Source organism: Nematolebias whitei, chromosome 3 (genome assembly GCF_014905685.2).
Source record: "Nematolebias whitei isolate Nwh7 chromosome 3, NemWhi1, whole genome shotgun sequence".
In the NCBI taxonomy this organism is placed as follows: Eukaryota; Metazoa; Chordata; class Actinopteri; order Cyprinodontiformes; family Rivulidae; genus Nematolebias; species Nematolebias whitei.
The window spans coordinates 11283946-11311748 of record NC_056500.1 but is presented as its reverse complement, the minus strand read 5'-3'; the positions used below and the strand labels follow the sequence as shown (position 1 = coordinate 11311748).

Sequence of the window (27803 nt, the reverse complement as noted above, 5' to 3'; positions counted from 1 at the left end):
GAACCTACAGTAAAAACATCTTTGTGATGCCAACAAAAGCATGTTTTTATGTGTGTGTGTGTGTGTGGGGGGGGGGGGGTGCAGCAGTGATAATGCCACCAAGGTTGCAATGACTGTCAGAAACACACACATACATTCATGTTACCTCACATGACTTTGCAGAGAGCATCTTCTTGGTTTCCCAGAGTTCTTTGCATGGCTGAAGACACTGCACACAAACAAACAGTTCAGTAAAATCATACAATGAGTATTTTAAAGTTTAATCCCACTTTGGGCAGCACGGTGGCACAGTTTGTAGAGCTGTTGCCTCACAGCGAGAAGGTTGCTAGATCAAATCCCGGCTGGGGACCTTTCTGAGTGGAGTTTGCATGTTCTCTTCATCCATTCGTGGGTCTTTTTCCGGGTACTCCGGTTTGCTCCCACAGATCAAAAACATGCATGTTAGGCTGATTGGTAACTCTAAATTGTCTCTAGGTGTGAGTGAGAGAGTGAATGGTTGTTTGTCTCATTTGTCTTTATGTGTCCCGTTGATGGACTGGAGACCTGTCCAGGGTAGACGTCATTTCTAACCCGGGCCCAAAGCCCGACCCAGCCCTACCCTAATTTGGGCCGGGCTATAATATAATGTGCTGGATGGGTGGGCCGGGTCGGTGTCGAGCTTTTGACTGCGTCAGCAGACGCGCGCAGCTGACGATCCAATTATTTGGCAACATGGCTTGCCATACATTCACCAGCTGCACACAGCCTTTTGACTGCGTGCTGACTGGCCTTGAAAGAGTTAAAAAAATGTTCAGTTAAGCTTCAGATGGGACTGAACTGCCAGGCAGTAATCCATCAAAGCCCACATGGACGTTCAACCGCTGCAGTCAGCAGACATGCGCGGCCGACGACCCAAACAGGTGAGATCCCAAAATATCCTTGCAGACATGTCAGAGCAGGGTCCATGTCTGAATAATGCAGAATGCAGGAAGAAGCAGGGATTTAATGCACTTTGACGGCCATGAAAGGACAAACACAACCTCAGCTCCGAACTTCTGCCCTTTCAGCCGTGAGCGTCAGCCGACCGTTAATAACTATAAGCAGTCAAAGCTTAATTAAAAATGTTGGGGGGGGGGTTCGGGATCGCACCTGTAATTACTGTTAATTTGTTGGGCAGGTTTGGAAATGATGGCTACGGGCTGGGGCCTGGTCGGGTCAGATTTTTGGCCCCGAATGCAACTCTAGTCCAGGGTGTACCCTGCCTCTCGCACAGTGACTGCTGGATATGGGCACCAGTGATCCCTGTAACTCGGAAAGGATGACGCAGGTAAAAATAATGGCTGGATGGAATCCCACTTTGAATAATGTATTTCCAAATAGCAAAGTGGGTAAATTGCACATTTTTTATTAACGCCTTAACAAATGTGTCTAAAGTTATTCCATTAAAACAGCAGAGGGGTGAAGAAACGGAGAAGAAAAAGTCCATTACAAGAACAAATACAGTGTCAGGTCGTTATGTGATTTCCAGCAACAGATTTCATCGTCGAGGCCAGAAGAACTCAAAAAATGAAACGCACACTCCAAGAGCGCACACTCATCTGGTTTGCCACCTCGGTGATCTAGAGAATGATGGCTCTTACCAAATTAAAACCAGACAACGTATAAAAACTGCGGTTTCACCCTCAACCTTCTCCCCCACACTCCTCGTTTTACTCTGCCTGTCTGTCTCCTTCAGCTTCCCGCTGCGCCTGGCTTCAATCATCTCTCCAATCTGTTCCATCCCAGCGATTCCAAAAAATGGAACATTTTAAAGTGGCATAAAAACTTCATATTTGCGCAAACGCAAAGGCCACTGTTGGACGAAACTGGCTAATTAACAATTTCACCAAGCACAAGTGGATTGAAACAGGCCCAAGAACAAAGACATTAAAACAAATCTGTGTTTATTCTGTTCGGATGAAAGCTGGAGGGATTATAGCAGCCCTGTTGTTTGAGGAATGAACCTGTTCTGGTTGTTCTTGCTTCACTGGAACAATAGCTTCTTCCAGATGTCAGAAGATTAGACAACACATGCAGGGGAGCAAGACTTGTCATATCCCATGAATTATCTCAGGATAACAAAAAAACTTAGTTTTATCAAACTAAGGCCAATAAAACCACATCTGATTTTTTTTTCCACATTCTGAGTAGCAAAACAAGAAAGTCATTGTGTGAAGGAATGCTTGCAGTTCAGCCGTTTTTATCAAATAATTTACATCTGAAATAAAAGAAGCTACACCCAAAGTTTCCCCTCTGAGAACGAGACACATCGGTCTCAGATTTATTTTGCAATTTGCTTTTTCACAAAGAACGAATGGATGAATGCTTCACTCATCCCCTGAGGGTAATTACTGTTATCACAGGGGTGACTGTAAGATAACATATTTGTACTTATTATGAATGCACAAAAGTTTTTTACAGTTGTGAAAATTAAGACACCATCGTCCACCCCTCACAATGGTTTAGTCTAATAAATAGACGGACAAAAGTTCAAGACAGCTGTGCAACATTAATTACATTCTGAAGATTAAAACTATAAGTTTCTCTGATTTATTAGTATATTTGATAGGCCCAAGATTCTCTATTGGTAGTGATGTTGCCTCATAGCAAAAAGTTCACTGGTTTGAATCTTAGCTGGGGCCTTTCTGTGTGAAGTTTGCTTGTCCCTGCGCATGTGTACTCCAGCTGCTCCGTTTTCTTCCCACAGTCCAAAAACATACATGCAAAGTTAATTGGCAACTTTAAATCTATTCAATTCAGTTCTCAAGTTGAATCTCTCTCATCTTTCTCTATGTCAGGGGTATCCAAACGTTTTCATGTGTGGGCCAAAACTATCGAGATGAAAAGGACTCGTGGGCCACAAAAATGTGAATTTATCTCTCAATGTAAATGATATTTTGGAGAAAGGACAAAAGTTGACTAATTTTGGTGGATAATGAGTTGTAAATTGTTGTAGATCCTAAACATTAAAAGCCTCATAAACACTAAGTTTATATTTTTTATAAAAAATGATTTAATTTATTTGATTTGTTGGGTCTATGTTTGTAGTTTTAATGTGTTTGGAAAATTCATTTTAGTCTGTTCTCAACAACAAAAGTATAATATAGTAAGTGTCCTTTTAAAATGGTGTCGATGAGCCTTTTGGACCATGGACGGCCCAAAAGTCTGATCGAAGTTCTGAAAAATCGTCCAGCTGTCAGTCGCTACAACAGATTCATAGATTTGATAAAGTTGATCAGCTCGTGTGTAGATGATACCACATTATATTCATTTAAAAATGTCCAGTTTCCCTCTGGATTATTTTATCAACTGCAATATTTAGTCAAGTTTTATGAATCATTGTCCCCAAAATTTTCTTTCTGGTAGAAATCAGTAAAGGTTTTGGGTGATTGTACTGTTAAGTGAAAATAAAAACATTATAGCCAAAGGTTTGTATTTTGCTTAATATTGCTCATTTTGAGAAGATTGCTTTTAATCCGCTTTGCTGTTAAATTTAAACATTATATTAAAAAGCATTGTTAATAAATTTCCTGAAAGTCTGCATTAACCTCTTTTGCTGGCCAAAATTATACTATTCTTAAACTACAGGAGTGGGATGCACAAAATCACTGCAAGGGCCGCAAATGGCCCTCGGGCCGCACTTTGGACACCCAATGTGGTGCTTTCATGGAATAGTGAACTGTCTAGGGCAGGGGTATCAAACTTAAGGGGGCCAAAATAAAAAAATAATTGGTCCAAGTCACAGGTCATTTCCAGTCAATACCTGGCAACGTTTGCAGTTTCTTGGTTGCAGTTTCATCAGCAAGAGTTTGATCAGTCTCATTTGACGTTCTCTGTTGTTCTTTCTACATCAAAATTAAAGATTAAAAATACAACCTTTTTCCTGGCCTCTAAGTTAGCCAGTGCTCATGAGAAGTCTGCATTAAATGAAGTATTTGAGTATATTTTGTTTTTTCAAGCCAAATGAGATGCAATAAAAACATTTTACATTTAAAATATCATCTTGGAGGGCCAGATGTTAAAATGGACCAGATTTGGCCCAGGGGCCTTGAGTTTCACACATGTGGTCTAGGGTTTACCCCTACTGTTGCCCATTATTCACTGAACATAAGCGCCAGCGCCTCACAAACTTACCATAAAATGATATTATTGTTTAGCATCTGCTTGTTTTTATAAACAGATTCAATAAAACTTATTTTGAGGCACATTATATTGATGAAATAGTTATGTTTATGGATAAATTAATGTACTGGTGCTTTAACAAAGTTGATTGATGACATGATATTATGATTAAGAGGCCATCATAGAAGATGCCTTCACTGTCACTATCAAATAATTGGCATTTGCTACAACTTGCTTTAACATGTTTATTTCTGCTTTATCTATATGAAATAATCTGATCTAATAAATGTAGTTAGTTAGAAAAAGACCATTAATTTTAATTTGTAAGCTTGTTGATATTGTTTTGTTTAAACGGTTGTTTTTCTTACTGCGGTGCAGAGCTTCCGAGGTGTTAAACAGATTCATGGCATATGCATCATTTATCTAAAATCGATACAACTAGGAGAGGAAAGTGTGAAGAAAAGAGCTGAAAATATTTGTGGTTAGGAGGCACACAGACCTTGCACATTCAAATATCGCTTGTCCGCTATAAATCACAGAAAATTACATACACTTCATTTGTGAAAGAGGTGCTGAGAGACAAACAGACACTGTTGGACTTGAAGGCAACACGATGAATTATGTGTGTGAAGGAGAGTGCACGCAGTAGACACCGCTCGGGTCAGAGGTCGGCAGTGTTGCTGTTTAACACACCAACACATGTAACAACAGAGCCTAGATTAATGACTGGCTGTGGATGAATGGGAGCACAATTTGCTCAGGAGCTCCTCGGATATCTTTGCGATAATTAATCACCCACAAGTACTCGCCCACCTTGCCTCTCAGCCCTCCTCTGCTCTCTCCTGCTGTTTTTATGGCCTCACCTGCCACAATAGAGGGATGACAGCCACACTCTGCAACAGGGAGGAGAGGAAATGGGAGGGGGAGGGGGGCAGTTCGGAGTGAACGGAGAAGTGAGTGTCAGTTGAAAAGGAGAGAGGAGATGAAAGACGAACAGTGAAACGGGTCCAGAAAAAAATGGAGTGAGAGTCAAAGAAAGGCAGCCACCAGATGTGCTCGTTCTCCTAGTTTAGACTATTTAATGTGAAAACTACTTCTGTTCTTTATGTGCTCATTTTCTTCAAAAACAAAAAAAGGGGGGTAAACGAGCACTAGTAGCATTTTTTTAGGTATTAAGACAGGAAAGAGGGCAGAAAGAGATGGGAATGATATGAATTGAAAGGGTATGGACTTGAACTTGACCTGATGCAAGATAAATTTCAAGCAACTGGATCTCAGGTAAATTACCATATTTTTCGCTGTATAAGTCACCGATTTTTGCATAAATTAACCTGCCTGCGACTTATGCAGCAAAGCGACATATTTATGTTTTTTTCCCCATATTTATAAGCCAATTTTTGACTGAGATCTGACAATTTCATTCATTCAGGCATGGAAAATATTGAACACTACCATTTTCAGCCACTAGAGGGCCCTTGACAATATGGCAAGCCAAGTTTCTCATTAACAGGTAAAAGTGGCTATTAATGAGACACTTGGCTTGCCATACAGGGCACCTTTGTCTCGCTCCAGAACTCTTGGAACAAACGTCAAATCAGCTGCATTTCGCCGTGCCGCCCAGGTGAAATGTAGCTGATTTAACCATTGACGTTAATTTATTAAGGAAAAGTTCAACTGAGACACACCTGTGCTATAATGTCGAGCAAACAAATAATTGTTTTTAAGTGTTAGTCTTGTTAAATTCTTGTTAAAGTCCTCCCGTGCACGCTCCCATGGCCGCCATTTGGCAGCCATTCGATTTTTGGCACAACACCGGCCCACATTTCTGGGTTGTCAGTGGTGACGCATAATAGATGTGACTTATACGAGGAAGCAGCATATTTATGTTTTTTTTCTCCACTTTATTAGACATATTTGGACAGACTCAACTTATACGGCGGTGGAATTTGCACAGCGGCAAGTGCAGTAGTTAACAAAGTTGTCAGGTCTTCTGGAAAGTTTCTTTTTGTTGAAACATTTCATCTTTTATCCAAAAGACTTCATCAAACCGAGGAGCTGCAACAACCTCAGTCTTGTAAATAGCACCTTTCCATAGTGGGCCAACCAGTTTGATGGTGCTCAGATAGTTTCTGTAGTCTGCCCTCTCCCCCACCGAATCGTTTGAGACAGTCATGGCCAAAGTGGTTCAAAACATCTTCAAAACATCCAACTGGTTAGCTCACTATGGGAAGGTGCTGTTTAAAGACTGAGTTTGTTGCACCTCCTTTAAATGATGAAGCATTTTGGATTAAAAAAAAGAAACATTTCAACAAAAAGAAACCGTCCAGAGGATCTGACTTAAGTTTGTTGGATTTTCTAACTGGATTATTGAGCATAACTCAGGATAAGCACTATAACACATTTTCTTAGGAATTAAAACCCAAAATATCAGCCAGGTGCTGCTACTCAACAGCACTTCATTAATTAATTTTATAGCAACAGTTTGAATAGTTTGCTGCTTTAGACCATTAAGGTGTGTATTTATTTACACAACAAGGTAAAACATCAGCACTGATTTTAGAGAAGCAACTGGTGCTGCAATCAATCTGCAATTAATCCACAATCTGGAAAAAGTTGTAAATCTATTTAGAAACAATTTAGTGTCCATTACTCTGCAGTGAACAACATTATTCATAAGCATTTAACATTCAACTAGAATGATTGGGGATAAAACGGGAAAAGTAGAAGAAAGTTGCAGATTAGCATGATTCCAGCTCGTGCAAATTAAGCCGCACTGACTGATTGACTAAACGCCTAACATGAGTAGGACAGAGAGCCACCCTGCCCTGTGGGGCAACTGTTTGATAAATGAAACCCTGTTTGACAGCCTTCTCTTCTATTGGTTCTACTTCAGTGAACACCAAGTCAGAAAATACACACACACACACAAAAAAAAAAAGATAATTCCACAATGTAAATGCATTATTTAGACAAAATATTTTAAAGGGAAAAAAAATACAAGCAATAATTGAGAAATTGCTTAACATCCTGAAGACATTGATCTATTAGAGCAGTGGATCCCAACCGTGGTCCTCGAGAACACTATCCTGCATGTTTTAGGTTATTTTTCTGCTCTAACACATCTGATTCAGTGATATAATTACTTCCTCAAATTCTGCAGAAGCCTATTAATCACTTATTCATTCAGACTGTGTGCCAAAGCAGGGAAACAACTAAAACATGGAGGACGGTGTTCCTCAAGGACCAGCACTGGGAATCATTGTTTTAGAGAATTGCTTATCATAGAAAGCTGAACTTTTATTTGTAAAGTACCTGTAATTAGGACCTCCTGACTCCAATTTGCAAAGAAAAATACAAAATGCAAAATTAAACCTCCTATACTCATACTCATTTTTTTTCTAAATCTACTTCCTGTACCATGACAGAGTCTAGGTATTTAGCTTACTAGGTTCTACTAATCCCATGTACCTTGGAGAAAGAGAAAAAGCACACCAAACAAAAGCTTGGGTCTCAGGAGGTTAAAAGAGCATGTCAAAAAATAGAGTCATGGTGATTTAGTACCTCTGCTTTTTTTGTTTAGCATCTAGTTGGATATCCTGCTGTCGTGCACACCTGTTAACCATTACTACATGAACTCTAAGTGTCTTTATGATCTGTAAGCATACAAAATGGAGAGAGAGATAAAAGACAAAAGGAAACAGAGAGATGGAGGAGCTGAGGGAGAACTGGAGTTTAGTGTTGTGAGCTCACATGTGTTCCCAAGATCCAGAGAGCGTGGCGATGATGTGAGACAAACCAACCCTGTGTGTTATCCCAACATCTGCTTAGTCTGTGAGTCTTCAACACAGAGGCTAAATGTGAATGTAAGAAAGCTTAAATTTAACCAGTAAAAGTCAAGGAAGCTATTTTTCAAATGGAATTTAGAAACTTATTTTAAACTTTGGCTTTTATTCTGTATGTAGCAGAAATGATTATCTGTGTTACACATGTGTGTTGCACGTGTTTAAACTGAAAGAGGACATTCTGGATCAGCCTTGTTCCAAGTTTGCATAAAGACCCAAAAGAAATGGAGGCAGAACTAAAATATTAGTCCCCAAATTATTCTGTAAAAGCCTTTGTCAAAAATTCTTCAGTAAAATTCACTGCCAAAAAGGCTTTATGTGATTCTGCACTGGACTCAGGTTCAAATCAAATCATATTTTTTTAATTTGCCTCCACGGGGTAAAAAGCTTGAAATTAAATCAAGCGAGTGGGCTTTCCAGGAGACAAGCACAATCGGCATCTTCTGATCTTCTGACTTTTCAATCTGTTAGGAGGAAATACTACAGCTCAGAACTAAAATGTTAGTATTTTGATCTAACATGAATGTACTTAAGACTACCGTAATTTCCAGACTATAAGCCGCTACTTTTTCCACACACTTTGAACCTTGTGGCTTACAATGCAGCGGCTAATTTATGGATTAATTTATTTAATTTTTTTGACGGGCTAACGTGCATCATGCCGCCAAAACATTTAGCCTCGTCACACCTGGGTGCTCACATAGCTGCCCAATACACATCTTTCTTGGGGGGTGGGTCCTTGTGACTCAATGAGACTACCTGTATGAATACAGATAAAATAAATAAATAAGTCTGACCACTGAAATTACCCAACAGGTCACAGTGGACCAATGAAACTTGCCCACACACACAATTCTGTCCTCCCTTCCTTGTTGTGCCCCCCTCCCTGGGGGCACAGTACGTATTTAATTTAAAAAAAATAAAAAATAAATTCTGTATAAATATCTCATGTTACAACGTGAAAACCCACGGCTTATAGACCAGTGTGGCCTATATACGTACTGTTTCTTTTCAAATTTACTGGGCGTGACTCATATTCTGGTGCGCTTAATAGTCTGGAAATTATGGTAAATTGGTTTTCTGAAATTTCTTAAAAATGTGTATTTTCTAATAAATTGCCATCCTATTTGTAATCCATCAAACTTGAAAATCAGACATAGACTCAAAAATCCTGAATCCATGCAAGATAACAGAAAATAAAACGTTCTTTAATACGTATATGTTGCCATTTGCAAGCTTGATCACTCAATCCTTTAAAGGCCATATCTTTATTTAACACAAACAAAACTGTTGAACTCAAAAGTTCCTCACCCTTTGACTGATGGATGAAACCTGCATGAGTTTAAACTTTTAAAAAAAGGAAGCCCATGAGAAGTTTTGTACTGACAATGTGAAAGATCGGTATAATTCCAAACCCGTGTCATGCCAGACCACGCTAAGCATGACTCACATTTATGGCTCATTTCTTGGAGTAAACCAATTATAACATATTGAAATACATTCAGCTGTCTCTTCATTATGATGATAATTTAAGGTGAAATGTAACAGGTTTGGAGCTAAGTTTTATGTGGGTCTGCTCCAACAAGTTTACTATAGTGTTTCATGAAACTTGTACAGGAGTTGACAAATGGCATTCAACTACAGAACACTTAGCGCCAGCTAATTAGTATTTACTTTGGAAAGAATTGGATGACTGTACTACAAATATGATGCTAGCTGTATCCCTTTTTATGTAGAATATTTTCTACTTGTCAAGCCTCTGACCAAACATCTCATTCTTTGTGCCAAAAATGTACATTTGTGGAGGAAATCTAGTTCGCTGTTAGATAACTTGTTAGTTAAATATCCCAGCTGCTAAAACTTAGGACTTCTTCTGTAACCATGTAGCTAGGATGGCAACAACTGAGGTTTTATTGCATTCCACAGTTAACTTTTTCATGGATATGGGCTCACGATCATGATGCATGTTGCTTTGTGTCCATGTGAATATTTTGTGCATTCAAAGATATAGAACGGCTGAAATGTGAGGCACACCGTTAACAGTCATAGTTCTGGGACAATAATGTTTACTATGTTCAGTATGCATGCTAACATTTGTTTCCCAGATGCTATAAAAATATGCACAGACAAAGCCCAGATGAGACGTACAAATGCCATAAGGGAGGGGAACTGATTCTAAGGCCGAGGAAAATGTAAAATCTGTAGCAGATCACAAGAATCAACTTCAAGGTGGTACCGAGGTTAAAAAGAGGAGGCTTTGTTTCAAATATCCTCAATCAGTGAGAATAAAAGACTGATATATTTGACATATTTGTATCAAACAATAATCTTTCTCTGCATGGTTAACAGGATGGAATGGTGTTACTGTGGTTATAGCTGTTACCTCACAGCAAGAAAGTCACTGGTTCAAAATCTGGCTGCATCTTTTTGTTGTGGAGTTAACATGTTCTCCTCATGCATTTGTGGGTTTCCTCCAGGTACTCTGGTTTCCTCCCAAAAACATGCGTGCTAGATTATTCATAATTAGATTGTCACAGAGTGGGATTATTGGAATATTAGAAAGGGTTATCTGTCTCATTTGTTTCTATGGGGCCCTGCAATGGACTGGTGACCTGTCCTACATGATGATGGGGGATGGCCACCAGCTCCCAAGAACCTGTATGGAAAATGTCAGAGTCAGTCCGAGTTAGTGTCTGTCTCTGTTTACCATCTATACTTTCACACACAGTTCAGGTACATAGGAATGTCTGTGCAGCGTTTGTAAGTCAGCTATAACATTAAAAACAACACTATACATTTACAATAAAGCTATGGGAACATAATTTAGCAATGAAGGGACTTTAGAGAATACATAGGACAAAAAATAGCAGCACTGTTTACTGTACTTCAGAAATGTAGCAGCAGTTTAACTAACTTAAATTTAACTTTATAAACTTTATTGTCATTCAAAATTGTACAATGCACCATGTAAAATTAAACAAAAGTTTGTTTCATTTCTCCACAGCAGTATAGGAGTACATAATTTACATTAATTTTATAGACTGGTGTTTAGAGCAGAATATGAAATTCTTGTGTGGATACAAGTAATGTTCAAATGTTAGCAAATGTTCCTACATAAACCTAGACATAGAATACATGCATGAACACATACACTGCCTGGCCAAAAAAAAAGTAGCCACCTGGATTTAACTAAGCAAATAGGTACGAGCCTCCTGTTGGATAATTACCGCATGGACGATTATCTTTCAGCTGGCAACAAGTCATTTAACCCCAACTGGTGCAATGAGTTGCTTCTCATTTCTTAAACAACCACATTGAAGACACATCGCATGGTCGTGGAAAAGATGTCCATCTGTTTGAGAAGGGTCAAATCATTGGCATCAAGCAGAGAAAACATCTAAGGAGATTGCATAAACTACTAAAATTGGGTTAAGAACTGCCCAACTCATTATTAAAAACTGGAAGGATAGTGGGGACCCATTGTCTTCCAGGAAGAAATGTGACTGGAAAAAAATCCTGACTGATGGTGATCGGCGATCACTTAAACGTTTGGTGAAATCAAATTGAAGAAAAACAACATTAACACTCAGGGTTATGTTTAATAGTGAAAGTAAGAACATTTCCACACGCACAATGTGAAGGGAACTCAAGAGACTGGGACTGAACAGCTGTGTAGCCTCAAGAAAACCACTAATCAGTGAGGCTAACCGGAAATAGAGGTTTTTATTTGCTAGGGAGCATAAAGATTGGACTCTGGAGCAATGGAAGAAGGTCATGTGGCCTGATGAGTCCAGATTTACCCTGTTCCAGAGAGATGGGTGCATCAGGGTAAGAAAAGAGGCAGGTGAAGTGATGCACCCATCATGCCTAATGCCTAGTCATCAATGCAAGAACTTGGTGAAAATTTAATGCAACACTGGATGGAAATAGATCTTGTGACATTGCAGAAGCTTGTCAAAACAATACCACAGTGAATGCATGCTGTAATCAAAGCAAAAGGTGGTCCAACAAAGTATTAGTGTGTGACCTTTTTTTTGGTGGCAACTTTTTTTTTGGCCAGGCAGTGTGTATACGTACATACACAATACACACAGCATCCTTTGAGAACATAGCAGCTTAGAGATATGGCAGCAAGTGGATATAGCACTTGAGAATATGTTTGAAAATACAAATATTGTCCACTGGTGTTCATTTTATTTCATTATAGAATTCAGGCAGCACAGTGGTGCAGTTGGTAGAGCTGCTGCCTCTCAGCGAGCAGGTTGCCCTAGTTCAAATCCCGGCCAGGGGCCTTTCTGGGTGGAGTTTAAATGTTCTCTCTGTACCTGGGTGGGTTTTCTCCTGGTACTCCAGTTTCCTCCCACAGATCAATAAAATGCATGTTAGGCTGATTGGTAACTCTAAATTGTCCCTAGGTGTGAGTGAGAGAGTGGATAGTTGTTTGTCTCATTTGTCTCTATGTGTTCCTGCGATGGACTGGAGACCTGTCCAGGGTGTATCCCGCCTCTCGCACAGTGATGGCTGGACATGTACCAGTGACCTTCTTGACCCGAAAAGGAAAAAGCGGGTAAAGATAATGGATGAATGGATGGATGGATGGATGGATGGATGGATGGATGGATGGATGGATGGATGGATGGATGGATGGATGGATGGATGGATGGATGGATGGATGGATATACAGAGTTCAGATATGCCATCAGTCTGACAGTAGCAGGGATAAAGTTGTTATAGAATCTGCTCTCGTGTGTGATGCTGTCTGATCTGCTTTTCTTTAAATTGTCTTTTGTGTGTCTGTGTTTAAAGAGAAAGTAGGCAGGATGGAGTGCGTCCTTGATGTGTGTGGCTTGATATTTACAGTGTTGTGTATATATTGAGTCTATGGCTGGAATGTTAGTTGTTTTGATGACTCTGGAGAGCATTTCTGTCCACTTGTTTAGTGTTGCCATACCAAAAAAAAAAAAAAAAAATGCCAGTGGTGATGATGCTCTCCACCAGTCCCCTGTAGGACAGCATGAGAGGTTGATGGCCCTGTCCAGCCTTCTTAAACAGGCTGATGAAGTGCAGTCACTTTTCAGCCTTTCACACCATGACTGTAGTATTCACTGACCAATAGATGGATAGTTTACAAGTTGTCATTTGTATCAGTGGTTTGGAAGGTGCAAAATAAAGCAGTGCAGAATAGTATCCATGAGACAATAATGAAGCAGATGTGCAAAGGGTACAAAAATGTGTCCAGAAAGCATCACACTCTATGTGTCTTCAAAATACACCTTGGGTATTAACTGCTGTTTGAAACCTCCTGTATAATTCATTATTTTTGTTTAATTTTGGCAATTATGGCTGAGGACTTGGATGTGTGCTTTTCTGTTATAATCTATTTTAGTTGGCCTACAGTGATGACTTTTACAAATTGGGCTTGGTCCACTTTCAACAAACTGTAAAACAGTAAGATTTAATAACTTTGCAATACAAGCAAATTTGTGCATGTCTGAGCAGTGTCAGACTCCCTTGATAGGAACGTTTCAAAGACTGCTGTTGGACATTGGTTACAGCATTGTCCCACAATGGACAAGTACTTTGTACAACACCAAGAAACAAAGCTGTAATGGTAAGAGTAAAACAGTATTAAACTAGTAATATTTTCAGTAGTATATGACAGGTTTTTGTTCAAACAGTCCAAACAGCAGGATTAGAAATAACAAAAAAAGCAGAGTGGATTGAAAAGAAGTCAGTTTAAGGTCAAGTGAGCTGTGTAGGTTTCTGTTGCTGGTTTGAGGTGGTGGGGGGTAAAATAGTTGAAAGTAAAAGCCTGATGATTTGCTCAGTGTGGTATCCCCCTGCAATGGTCTGCTGGTGAAGGTTTCTGGGGGGAAAGTGTGCTTTTGACTGCTGTTGACATTAACCCCTGCTGACCCTAATATAAATGCATGAGCACTACTGGCACACGCACCGAACAGCTCTCACTGTGCCTGTTTCTGTTTCATACAATAACTCTACCATGTTGTTGAGGTCAAATACAACTCAGGTGTTTCCATCTGGGTTCAAGATCTATAACCGAGAAAAATAACATGACATTTTTCTGATTTCAAACATTACATTATGAATGCAAACATCACCAGCTTCTGTATTTGTGTGCAAAGAGATGGTTAAAACACCCAGAAAGCTGCAAGGAGCAGAAAAAGCTTGACAGAAGGGCTGCTAACAATACCCATGCATTCAGACTCCAATCGAATCAGTTGATGAGTAAAAGCAAAAATAGTGCTGACAGACTGAGTAAAGATGTTTTATACTTTATGTTGACTAGATCCTTGGAAAACAGAGGAAGAAAAAGTTAGTAAAAGCCATGGAGCAATGTATTTGTGTTGCCTTAAATAACTGGCCACAAAAAAAAAAAAAAGCTTGATTGTATTGAGGTTATGGTAATGAGACAAGTTTGTGCGTGCATTTACCTGAGCGCAGCGTCTGTGGTTGTCACACCAAACCAAAACTTGGTCACTCTGAAAGAGACAAAGAAAGAAAGAAAGAAAGAGAGAAGGATTAAAACAAACACCAACAAAAATTCAGATTTTTACATAAGCTCCCCATGTTTCCCTTTAGATATGACGCTACTGTCTAACATCTGAGCAGACAAAAAGCAAAATATTGTTCGTAAAAGGTCACTGACCAATTTAAACAACCAGAGCATATTATGTCAGATAGTGAAACACGTCTTCAGCATTTCTATTATTTACATAACTATCCTCTGGGTGAAAAAGGGTTCAACACAGTGTGTTTGTGGTGGCAGATCCAGACAGTGATGATGTCACTTGGTGTTACGCATGTTTATGTGTGTGGGTGTGTGGGTGTGTGTGTGTGTGAACTGGTAAGGCCACCAGTAAGCCTGGCTGCTACTATGACAGAAAGAGACATCATATCAAAACCACACAGACAGAATCGCAAATCACAACAAATTCTCTGAAGTCTCCTTATTTTATTTAAACTCATTAAACAAAGTTATACTATATATGATTGCGTAACAGTATACAGAAGATTCTAATGTATACACTGACAAATTGTGTAAAATTAGCAACATAAAATGCACAAAATGGTTCTAACGAAATTGGATAATTGTAATTTACAAGCGCATTTTCACTCGATGTGCGACGTGCTCCAAAACAGGAAGAACTCCAAGAAATAGTCTGAAAGCACTTTAATTACAGGCATAGATGACTATACAGTCTGGATGATTGAACAAAACGCAAGAAGTCACTTTTATTGCAAATGTCACAAAACATTAAAAATAAGATAAACTACAATAAAGCAGATAAGATAAAAGTATGCAGTCAAAATTGTATGTAAAGAACAAACCTCTACAACTTTTTCTTGTGTCACGTCCTCAGCAGCAACACTAACTGCACTGCAGTGAATGTTGAACATCTCAACCATTATTTTGATGTCACACCTTGCTCATGTCATGACCAATAGCTGGTTATAATCTCACCTTTTTATCTACTATTGACTGCAGATGTAGACCCTGCAGCTTTTTTCTCTGAAGATCTTCCTGCATTGTGTAAAGTCCCAGAGCAGACTCATTTTAGTTTATTAAACTCATATTTCTCCAAGAGAACTTCTTGGATTTTGTTTAGTTTTGTCTCTTCAAGTGCTCAGCTGTAGGATTTAGTCCTAGCCTCATTCTGTTCTTTGTTTATGTGTTGCCTTTTGGCTGATCTATTCAAAACCATAGCATGGCTTATATACATAACCATTTTATACAGATGATACTCACTTGTGCATGCAAAATAAAATCTGCTGATTTTATTTAAAAATCGTCCTCCTGTAAAGGTTCAAAAATCCTTGTCATATTTTCATTACGGTAGATATATGATTTTGATTTAACAATTTTATGTGATTGTGACTCTGGAACCTGTTCTCAAATTGTGCCGTTGTCAGAGAAAACATTCAATATTTTCGTGTAAATGAACAGTACAAACACAATGAAACTCTTCCATTTTCACCAGAAATGGTTTTCGTGTAAACAGGGCCTAAGAGAGAGCAGCTCTTTATTTCTGAACGATGTGGCCTTAGAGGAAGAACATTCACAGTGGTGGCAGGTTTTGAGAGCTATTTGCAGACAATTTGTGCTATTCTAAGATATGAGTTCCTTCTTTTTGACCACCACTGCAGTGGGCACTCATCCATGTCAATTCTGGATCCTGATTTGTCGCGGTCCAGTGTAGGCTGAATGGACTCTGCCTCATCGTCTGTGTCTGAATCAGATGGTGCAATCAAGAAGATGGACATCTTCCTCTTCTTCGGTGGTGCTCCCCCTGTTGTTTGAGCATCTTGGATCTGGGCATTTTTACCCTCTTTGAGCAAGTTGTTAAAAGAACTCCACACTTTGCCTCTCTCAGGGTTAGGCAGGCTTTTTAAGTTGCTGAACCTGGGATCAAGTGCAGCAGCATTGTTGAGCCAAGTAAAAATGGAGTTCTCCTTTCGTTGAGCCAGGTCTTCACAAAAAGCCCTTTTGAATCGCACTATGTTGATAGTATCATTATCTGAAGGCTCCATGACTCTGAACAGGTGGCAAAATGCAGGCGACACCACAGAACAGGAGATGCGTTGTCCACCCAGAGTTTCAGTGACATACCTGTGAAAACACGTAAATTAATAACAACTGATTTATTAGATCACCTGTCAACAAAAATAGTCTTATTCCTGTTTTACTTCTAAAATATGCAGAAAAACACACAATTGGTTTGCCTATTTTTTTTACACTGCTTAACTGACCCATTGACTTTATTAATATCAACTCAACTAATATAATAAAAGGAAACAGGATAAAAAAAAAGTACCTGCATGACTCAAGCTCCTCCAACTTCTTCAGCTTTCCAAGCTCAGGGTCTGTAAGCAGGGGAAACTGTTCTGTAGTGCTGTTGTTTGCTCCCTCTGACGTCGCTGCCACATCGGGATGTTTCGCCTTCAGGTGATATGTAAGCAATGAACTGCTTCAGTGATTAAATCCACCTTTGCAAAGCACGCAAATTGCTTCGGTTTTGTCCAAAGCACCATCTGGCAACAACTTAAAGCAAAATTGTCCATTTAATAGCGTATCTTCCTTTTTATCCATCGCTAGCTTTAATGAGCAAAACGGCAGTGAGGTACGGCAACACCGAGAGGGGGCGTTTTCAAATTAATGGTTGCGCTAATTTATTTTAGCACATTAAACAAAAAAAAAAAACTCAAATAGTCAACGCGATAATTTCAACAGCCCTAGTTAAAACAAATAACAGTAGATTCACTATAAAATGCCCTTGAACTCCAATACATTTATTCTATGGCTAATACTCCTACTGCTCTATCTGAGCATTTTTTTGAGCAAAAATTATCACTAAAATCCCAGCCTGCTATTTTTAACTTCCTGTGTTGAGACAGCCAGTCTGTGATGCAATACCAGCCATTCTCTCTGAATTGCTTTGTCTTTTTCAGCGCATTCATGAAGCCATTATGCACAATCAAAACAACTATTACAATCCTTTTGAGAACACATCCGTGTACCTGCCTGTTGTCATGTGTGCGCCTTCGGAGTTAGAAGTCTCCAGTGAGTGTGTGCACGTGTGAGTGTTGGATAAGCTGCCTTAACGACTCTTAAACCCTCTCCTGGGTGAGCTGTATTTAGCCTCACCCAAGCACATCTTTTTCCACACATGAAGATCCACACCCTCACACCTTTTTCATTTTTTTATTCATTTTTTTAATTTTTATTTTTAACAAGCCTTCATGCTTGCTGTATGATGGGGATTATGGTTTAGACTTTGGGTAGCAGGTTTCGGGTAAAGGTTAAGTGATTTCACAGCACAGAAAATGCTGAATTGACTCTTTCATTCACAGCATTCAACATAAATGAAATTAGTGATGAAAATGCTGTAGCTAAGTTAAATGTTGTTTGAAAGGTAATATATGCAGTCTCCTAAGACTTATAGTGACAAATTTACTGTATATAGTCCAGCCGAGGAATGTCTGTGACGTTTAAGTAGGAATTAAGCCTATACTGACATACTTTGTTCAGACAGGACAGTCACTAAAGCCACTTTCTAATTGTAAATCTAGGGAATAATCTCATTTCAGATTTTACCTTTAAATTTCCAAAAAAGCAACTATGAACGCATCTGTACAATTGCTGACAGCAAAAAGCGTGGTCGGCTCTAAGTATGCTGCTAAAACAAAGATTTGGAGAAGACTTTACAGATTTCTACAACAACAAAAAAAAAAAATCAAAAACCGACATCAATAAAATCCAGACCATTAGACATTATCTTGGGGAAAATCCAAAGGTGATATAAATTATATAAATAAGCTACTGTTTTCAAAATTACACTAGTAGAAATGGTGCAGACACCTTTGGCCTATCAGTAATTATGCAACTTCTTACAGGGGCTAAAGTTCAGACAATGGCTGAACCAGCCTCCTGAAGAAACTGAAGAGAGAAAAGGAAGGAAAAAGCTGTAGAGCAGTAAAGCAGCAGCTTTATCCCTGGTGAATTGATTAGTGCTACAGAGAGGGATGCAAGGAAGGAGAGGAAAATAAGAGAAATGTAAAAGCCTGTGTTATTGTTTCATGGCGGACAAAAATCCCGTTTCCCTGTTCTTTGGAAGGGAAATGTCTTTGATAAAAACTTATGGTGTACGGCACAGTATCCAAAATAATCCAGGTGTATTTGAAACATGTGTCACAATAAATTTAGAAGAACAGAGTACCTCATCCACACAGAACCAGGGGTTTTCCAAAATAAACATTTCATTTTGTCATACAGTACCGGCATACAGTACAGTACCCAGTACTGGGGCGACTGTGGTTAGAGCAGTTGTCCTCCAATGCGAGAGTTGGGGGTTCAATTCCACCAGCAGTCACATACGTGTCCCTGGGCAAGACACTGAACCCCTCATTGCCTCCGATGTGTGTCCCATCGGTGTATGAATGTGATAAAGCACTGATTATTCTTTGTATAGATCTAGTAGAATGCTGTATGAATGGGTAATGACAGATTGTAGTGTAAAGAGCTTTGAGTATGATCAGATAGAAAAGTGCTATATAAGTACAGTCCATTTACCGTATCTAGGCATGTATGGTACTTGTCCCAAAATGCTGTAGTAGCTGACCTGGGTTTGTATATGGTGCTGTAACGCTGCCACAAAAAAACAGCAAAAACAGGAAACAAGGCAGGAGAATACAGCTTCCACACTGGGTACAAACTAAACAGCAAACCCAAAGTTTTATTCCCTTTACTCAACCATTTCTAGATTGTGGGTCATGTATGAGGCAATTGTTATTGCTCATCCACCTTGTCTGCTAATTGAAGTAATACAGTATATGAAGGTTTTGCTGTAGTTGAGCAACTAGGTTTTGTAGCATCTGCAGCTCAAACACAAGCATGGAATCTGCCATTGTTGCTGCTGTTGTTACGGCTAACATGCTTGGATGAGAGGTGGTGCTACATTTCATCAGGTTGTGATTTGGTTATCTACATAAAAATGACCCTGATGTTTTTTGGCAAAAGCATATCACTGACATTTCTTTAAGATCTTTAAAAAAAATAAGTGTCAGCTTGAGAAATATGTTTTGTTTGAAAGTAGTGTAATTTTGGCAATATTATTCTTCTCTGTCCTGCTATTATTTCCCTGATCGCAGTGGGATCAGCATTTATCAACCAGCAGGAACAACCTGAAGAAGATCTGAGTTACACAAACACACAGATCATATTCCTCCTTCATTTTTCTGCTGCTACTCATCTATATTATCCGCGTTTGGTCACTCTGTCACTCCTTCTGTCTTTCATTTTGACCTTCTAAGTCTCCACATTTCTGCCAGCTCCTATAAAAATGACAGGAGAGGACTTGGAAATGATGGTGATGATAAACTGTAGAGTCAAAGAACTGAGGACAGTGTAAAAGCCTGTTAAACATCTCCAGATTTTCACCAAGAAGATATAAAGCCATGTTTCACCCCTGCTGGCCTCACATCTTCATCCTTTGGGGTTTTTTTTCTGGTTTTCACCTTCTTTTTCTCTTATTCTTGCCATACCAACCCCTCGGTCACCATGCTCAGCTCCCACTGCACATCAATGGTCTTACACACACATAGATGTAAGCATGTACACGGGCCATCCCAAGTGGATTTCATGGGACATAGCTGCTGTCAGAAACAATTAGGGCAGTTTAAATGGGTCTGTGTGCCTTATGACTATTAAACGATGGTCAAAGTAGGGTTTTACAGGGTCTCGGAGAGTGTGTGAGTCTGTGGCAAAACAGCTGCACATGTTGAAAAATGTCTGAGAGGAAGGGAAAAAGATTGGCAGAGGTTGACTGTAAAAAATGGAGGGCAAGAGGGAGCAAAGAGATCGAGAAACAAAGAAGAAAAATGGAAATAAATATTGGTTTGGAGAAGGGAGTGGGCTGGAAATTATGGACTTGTGAATTAGAAGAGGACACAATAAATTCTAGTGTTTGACAGGGCTGACATTTAATACTCAGGTTTATTTTAACACTGGAGGCCAACATTAACAAGTGTAGATGAATATCCTAAAATGGATGCTCAAACCTGAAGACTTCCAACAGTGTGTTGCACATTTTTTTGCACCAATAAAATCACAAGATAAATTTTACTTAACAACAAAAGCATTTTAATAATTGTGTGATTTTATGCTAGAAGAATGGAGTCTTAAAGGCCTTTTTAGGTCTGAGATCTGCAGGAGATCTCTGTCACAAGAGAGCCATCAGAACCAGAGCTGACCGATTGAGTAAGAAACACTTGCACTAAAGGACTTCCACATGGCTCTGATGGCTGCCGAGTCGACAGCAATCATTCTTGAAGAAAAACAACCTGATATTAGCTGATGACATAAACACAGAGGGAGAAATGTGCACGTGCACAGCTGCACTAACCTCGATTTTTGAAGGAGACTTAAGATATAAATCACAGTTCTTTCAGGTGCAACCATAAAGAGTGTGTGGTGTGGTCAGTGTTGGTAGTGAGGTGCGGTAGAAAGTCTATTTAACATGACGCATTACCTCTCCTAATCATACCCAGACGACCAGAAGCGCACACAGATTTGGTGTGTGTTGGGTGTGTTATGGATCGTGACTAACCTCCACTTAACAGAATGCAACATGTTGTTCCCCAAAAGACCACATTTAGGACTCAGTATTCCAGTCAGAAGCCCACTAATTAGTCCATGTGAGTGTTTCCATCCTATGTTAGTGCCATGATGGTGTTGTGGTGCCCCACATCCTATGATTAACAAATGTGGGTAAACAATTCTGAACTACCAAGCATTCTTACACTATCACCCCTGCGTCTGTCTGAAATGCTATCACTGGATAACAAGTAGCAACAGAAGGTTTTAACACACTGAAACAAACACGTGAAATTTGTTTGTTTAGGAAATAATTACTCTAAAAGCCACCTCTCTTTTTTTCTTTAACTGACCTAATGTAATTCAAAATTTCAGGGATAAAATAAAAACAATGTATAAATAGCTACTATCTGCATCGATGATTTCTAGCCAAATCGCTATATAGTAACAATTAAAGAAAGCTTTCCTTTTGAATTTTGAAGAGATTTTACTTAGTATTACAGCAGCTTTCTCAAGTGCATAGCCTATAGCTAATGTGCAGTCCTTATCATGAATTAGGCTTTTAAAATAAGACAAAATACTTGATTCCTTAATTCAAGCATTTAACTTCTGAAAGACAAACTAAAGCACTGATAACAAAAACACATATGTATGTAGAATCATACAAATAAGAACAAAAAACAAACAAAACAAAAGAAAGAAAAAAGTGTGTGCCAAACTATTTTGTATAAATCCAACAATGTTCAGTCAGGTCGTCTGGAGAGTTTCTGTTTTTTGTTGAGATGTTTCATCCTTCATCCAAAGGACTTCATCAGTCCAAGGAGCCACAACAAACTCAGTCCTACAAGCAGCAAACTCACATTGTGGACCAACCAGTTTGACCTAATCAGTTCTTATCACCAGCAAACTGGTTGGTTCATAATGTGAGTGTGCTGCTTGTGAGACTAAGTTTCTTGTGGCTCCTTGGACTGATGAAGTCCTTTGAATGAAGGACGAAACATCTCAACGAAAATAAAAAGAAACCGTCCAGATGACTTGACTGAACTTTGTTGGATTATTTATCTGGATTATTGAGCATGAACTTTGATGTTTTGAATCACTTTGGCTATGGCTGCCTCAGAGGCGTCGATAGGGGAGAGGGCGGGCCCTAGAAACCATCTTATCACCAGCAAACTGGTTGGTCCATTGTGTTGCTTATGGGACTCAGTTTGTTGTGGCTCCTCGGACTGATGAAGTCCTTTAGATGAAGGACGAAACATCAACAAAAACAAAACAAAAAAAATCCAGATGACCTGACTGAAACTTGTTGGATTTTTTTACCTGGATTATTGAGCATGAACTTTGATATTTTATATAAACTGGTGTCAGAATTGTCTAGATTTAATCATTTTCCCTTCAGAATAAACCATGCTCTTTATTCATACTTTACAGTAAAGCCATTGTAGTAATTTAGCATGTAGTATTATTATGAAAACTTACTAATGTTAAGTTTTACCTTAAAGTGCAATGATGATTGTGCAACAGAAAGTATTAACAAAAGGAGTCTGTGATGTTCAGTTTGATAAAGCGACTCTGTTTCTTCATCCTACGTGTAAAGAAACAAAGCCTTACTGCTCTACGGTTTCTTTTTCCAGCTGTGATTTACTGTCATGGAATAATTTACTTGGTGAAAGTCATTTCTACGCTACTGTCATTTTATTGCCATCTGTCCCTGTTCACACCGATCAAATAACAGGCCAGACACAAAGCTGCGGGGACTTTATCTCAGAGGTGAATCACACAAACTTTTGTCTTCTGCCATCACTCACCCTCATGCCTGTTTCACTGCTTGCCTGTCTGCTTCTGTGGTCTGTGGATCAGTTTGCCAGGTTGTCCTCAAGTATGTCTGTCACACCTGTGTGTGTATAGCTGCCGGGTCTCTCGTCTTTCCTCCCCTTTGCCCGTCTTTGTGCTTGACTGAGTTTGCCCAACTGCTTCTATCTTCTCGTCTGTCTCCGTGCAACCTGACCCGGTTGTTGCTTCTAGTCTTTTTCAGAGTACTGACCTCTGGGTTGATTAGTTACCTACCGCAGAGCAGCTGGGACACATATAAATACACATATAAATGCAAATGCACAGACAGATTCTTCTTCTCTGGCCTTAATCTCAAACCATTCGATCATCAGCACTACAGACCGGCAACAGTCTAATCTGATCGACCGCGTGCAACCAAAAACACACAAATCTGCAGGCGAGACTGGACTTTTACTTTTATTCTTAGCAGTTTACATCAAGGAAGAATTTGGGACTGTGACAACATACCAAGAGACACACATGAGCACTCTCTCACACACAACAGAGCTATAATTACGCTATTACATTATACAAGGGAAAGTAGTGGAAAACCCAGAGACGCGGCATAAAGAGGTGCAAATAGAAAACTGATGATTCACATTCTAGTGGCTACACACCAGCCGCACACACACTGATGGCGAGAGAGCCAAAAACACATGGTTCACCCACATGAAGCCAGAGGATGTGTGTGTGTGTTTGTGTCTTAGTTTGCGGTGACAGAGGAGGATGAAGCTGTTTGTCCTTTTGATCTTACAGTTGTTGAAGCTGTTATCAAACTAGACTTTTTTTTTAAATTTAATATAATTTTAGCGTGCATTCCCTCGCACACATCAGTCCTATGTGTTTTCTAAACCATCAAAGAAAAACAAATGGTATTCTCCAGGATGTGGCTGAAAGAACACTTTTTGTTTGTTTTGTTTGTTTTTACAAATTTATGAAGAGACTTTTCTGTCTCTATATAACCTAAAATTAAATTCTTAGTCACAATTGGGTTTCCCTTTTTGTTGTTGCCGTTTTTGATCATGAACTTAACGCTATCATTTTAGTAAAACGAAATAAATCATAATACTAAGCATACTTTAAAGGAAGGCACATCTGTGGGCAGCACAGTGATATTAAATCAAACATGGCTTCTTACAACAACCACACTTGTTTTTGCATACTAACAGACCCCCAAAAAGAAGTTGACTTGAATGTCATGCTGTCTTTTGAATAAATAATGTCAGAGAAAACAATAAATGTGACTATTTGATTTGTTTTTTGGTAGTGGCTTAATAAAATTTAAAAATGCATTTGCCCCAAGTGCTTCAATCACTTGTTATAGATATTTAGAGCCAAGATTTGAAATAATGTTGAACAATAAACCATTAAAGTCATCCATACAAAAAAAAATATGGTATATTTACAGAGATTAGCCAGCAGTTGTCCTAATATCTAAGAGTAGACATCAGCCATTGAAACCCCATATTTGTCAGTATTAAAGGTCTGCCATTCCTTGAAGAAATACATATCATATGCAACCCTTCAAACTAAAATCTAGGGATGCACGATATTATCGGCATGGTATCGGTATCGGCCAATATCAGCGATAAAGTTAAATATCGGACATCGTCCATTCCATCAAAATAACTCACCGATAAAAAAGGCTTCTGTTTTCAGTTAATTTTTAATTTAAGAAACTCAAGTATTTTTATGAATGCACTGCTACTTATGTGACGCAGCTGCATTGTCGCTTGTGAACAGGTTGAGTTTAGATTTGTGAAAATGTACAAATTTGTACTGTTCGAGTGTTGTCATTGTGTTAGAGAGAGTAAGTATCATGAATAAAGTTGACATTAAACACAATCCAAGTTGAAGTGTTACGTCATTTTCAGTCTTCTTTTTGGCATCTGAATTTGGTATCAGGACAAATTGACAAAAGCCATGCAGAATAATGTATTTTAATTACATAGCAGACAAAGCTATGTAGTCTCTATAAGTAGGTCTAGGGAAAAATTATCGGTATTGGTATCAGTTATCGGCCAAATATGATTAAATATATTGGCATATTGGATATGGGCCAAAAATCCAATATCGTGCTTTTCTGCTTAAATCATCATACGCTGTGAAGGGAATGCGTTTTAGCCTTTTGGTAATAACCTATGCGTTATCTTGTGAAGTATTGTGGAATCTCAAATGACCCTTAGTTACACAGTTTATTACATTATGGGTACGGTATAATTGACTGAGTTATAGTATTTTCTAGCTTATTATTTGTCAAAGCGTACAACAAATGATTACTTCCTAAAAGTTTCAATAAAGTCTGCCCCATGGGTCATGAGATATTTTGATCAAATATAGGCAAAATGTACTGTAATAGCTAGAGGCAAAGTTTAAAAAAAAAGATCTTGCGCAACCAGTTAGAGCTTAAAATATGTGTTTAAGATCAGCCTCAGCTACTACCACACCAAATTTTACCTCAATGTCTGTAAAATTATCTGAAATCAAAACATTTTTGTGACTGGTTATCCTAATCATGACCTAATTGAACGTTGTTGGATTTTCTACCTGGATTGTTGAGCATGAACTTTGATGTTTTGAATCACTTTGGCTATGGCGGCCTCAGAGGAGACAACAGGGAAGAGGTCATGCCCCAGAAACCAAACTGGTTGGTCCACTATGTGGGTGTGCTGCTTGTGGGACTCAGTTTGTTGTCCTCAAATTAATGAAGTCCTTTGGATGAAAGACGAAAAGTCTCAGCAAAAAAAGAAACCATCCAGATGACCTGACTGAACTTTGTTGGATTTTCTGGCTTATTGCGCATGAACTTTGAAGTTAACTTCATCTCTGTCCTGTTTGCCACCAACCAGTAAGCAGCTGTTTGATGCTGCGCATTTGACGTCTGCACACCATAAACTTTAAACCCTTCCTCACACCTCTGTTCTGGAAACCCCATCTCACTCCTGTGCACAGAAACACATATGGATCTCAGCGCTACAAAGGCATCCAGGGGCACCCCCCATTACCCAGTATGCACGTGTTGCTGGCAACACTGGATGGACAAGGACCAGACCAGAATGGTTTTTTTTTTGTTTTTTTACATATGAACACGCAAAGCAACACAGACGCTTTCTTCTACACCTCTGAGCCGTTGGGCCAAGCTCTGCGGTTAATGACTTTCCCACCCACTACACTAGCATGCACATGCTGAAGCCGTTAACGATAAGTGGCTTTTCAAACTTGGTAACGTCCTAATGTCCCTGTTAATCTAGCATTCCTCACTTCAAAGAGCACCGTGCATGGGCTAACAATTTCTGTGAGATGAGCAATTTTGTGAACTAGCAAACATTTTTCCACAACATTCTGATGTCATGTATGTTGAAAACAGTGTGTAGACCTAATGCTCCTCTGATTAATAATTGAAGAGATAAGTGCTGTGTGGAGCTTGATCAGTGAGCATAACAGCCCATCTCTGTGGATGTAACATGACATGTAATATGACACAAGTGACCAATGCTAAACCAATAACTCTGCAGCATGTTATATAGGCTAACACAGCACAAATACTTATTTGCAATAATTGTGAATTACCTCAACAAAAGATATTATCTTAATAGAGATGAAGGTGGGTTTTTTTTTTTTTTTTTTTTGCTGATTCAGCATTCACACTATTGTTTTCTTGTTTATGGTTTCTTCTGTATGTTTCCTATATCATGTAACTTTTTATACTTTTTACTTTTTTAAAAACTTTATATAAATGAAATTCAAGAAATATCTTCACAGCTTTCAAAAACGTTGTGCTCTTCTCTTCCACACACTAGATGACTTGTGTCTCCCATGCTTTCTTGTTTCCTTCCTTTTGTCTCTATACGAGTCATTTTTGTCCTTTCATGTGTCATGGTGGAAAAAAATAAATAGTTTTTGGTCTCCTCAAGTGTCTTTTCATGTCTTGTGCTTTTTTAAACTGTTTTTTTTTTCTGTCTGACTTGCTGCTTTTTGTCTCTTCTTCCATACCTTCAAATATGTAATTTCAACTATTATTCAACTTGCTTTTAGCAAATTTTAGCGAAGTCGTTGATCATTCCCTCTGCCTTTTCACAGAAAATGCAGTATTTTTTTCTGTTTTAAGGGTTATAATAAAATATCATTGTAATGATACAATGTAACAAGAGGACTTTACTTTTACTTACCTTGCTGACATAATTTTAGCATTTAATTAGATATGACACAGTGTATTTGGACAGGCAGGTATCATTAAAATGCGTTTCATTTTTACACCTAAGCATCAGCTGGTCGTCATGGCGACGGCTGCCTGGAGGTCACGGCTTCAGGTGTGTGAGGACGGTTCTGTACCTGCAGGTGTCTGAAGGCTGCTGTCAGCTGCGTCATGTGCAGACTCAGGCACCTGGATGTGCATCTGGCGCTGCTGATTGCCTCCTGCACCTCCTCCGGCTCCGGTGAACTCCTGCGAGCAAGTGTCGCCGCCAAGAGCGCGCACAGCAGCACCGAACCGAACCGAGCCGTCATCATGACACCGCGAGTCGAAAACAAACAAATCAACGTAGACCTCTCTCTCTTTCTCTCTCTCTCCTCGTGCCTGGTTAGTCTGCGCCCTGCTATCTCCACTCTGTGAGTTTAAGCATCTGAGCGCGTGAGCTGGGGCTCCTCGCGGACACGCCCACCGACGGTGCACGCGGAGTTCTCGGTTCTTCATGAACATCCGCCTCCTCCAGTCATCATCACCATAGATATCACCACCTCACTGTATTTTCATCATCTCCTCTAACTTCCGGTCAGATATTCCCTTCTTCATCTCCGTCCGAAATAATTTAAAGTTGATATGTCTGTCTGTCTATCTATCTATCTATCTATCTATCTATCTATCTATCTATCTATCT

The 27803-nt window shown here is 39.2% G+C and overlaps 1 protein-coding gene across 1 annotated transcript in view; it reads right to left on the bottom strand.

Moving 5' to 3' along the window:
* anos1b (anosmin 1b) overlaps positions 1–27613 on the bottom strand; it is a 52036-nt gene extending 24423 nt beyond the window's left edge. Inside the window, exons 1-3 of the mRNA XM_037674521.1 lie at positions 27259–27613; positions 14435–14482; positions 146–208 (exon numbers count right to left, since the gene is read on the bottom strand). Of these exons, the coding sequence (XP_037530449.1) occupies positions 146–208; positions 14435–14482; positions 27259–27435 (288 nt within the window). The 5' untranslated portion in view covers positions 27436–27613. The remainder of the gene's footprint in view (positions 1–145; positions 209–14434; positions 14483–27258) is intronic.
* Positions 27614–27803: the final 190 nt, after the last annotated feature.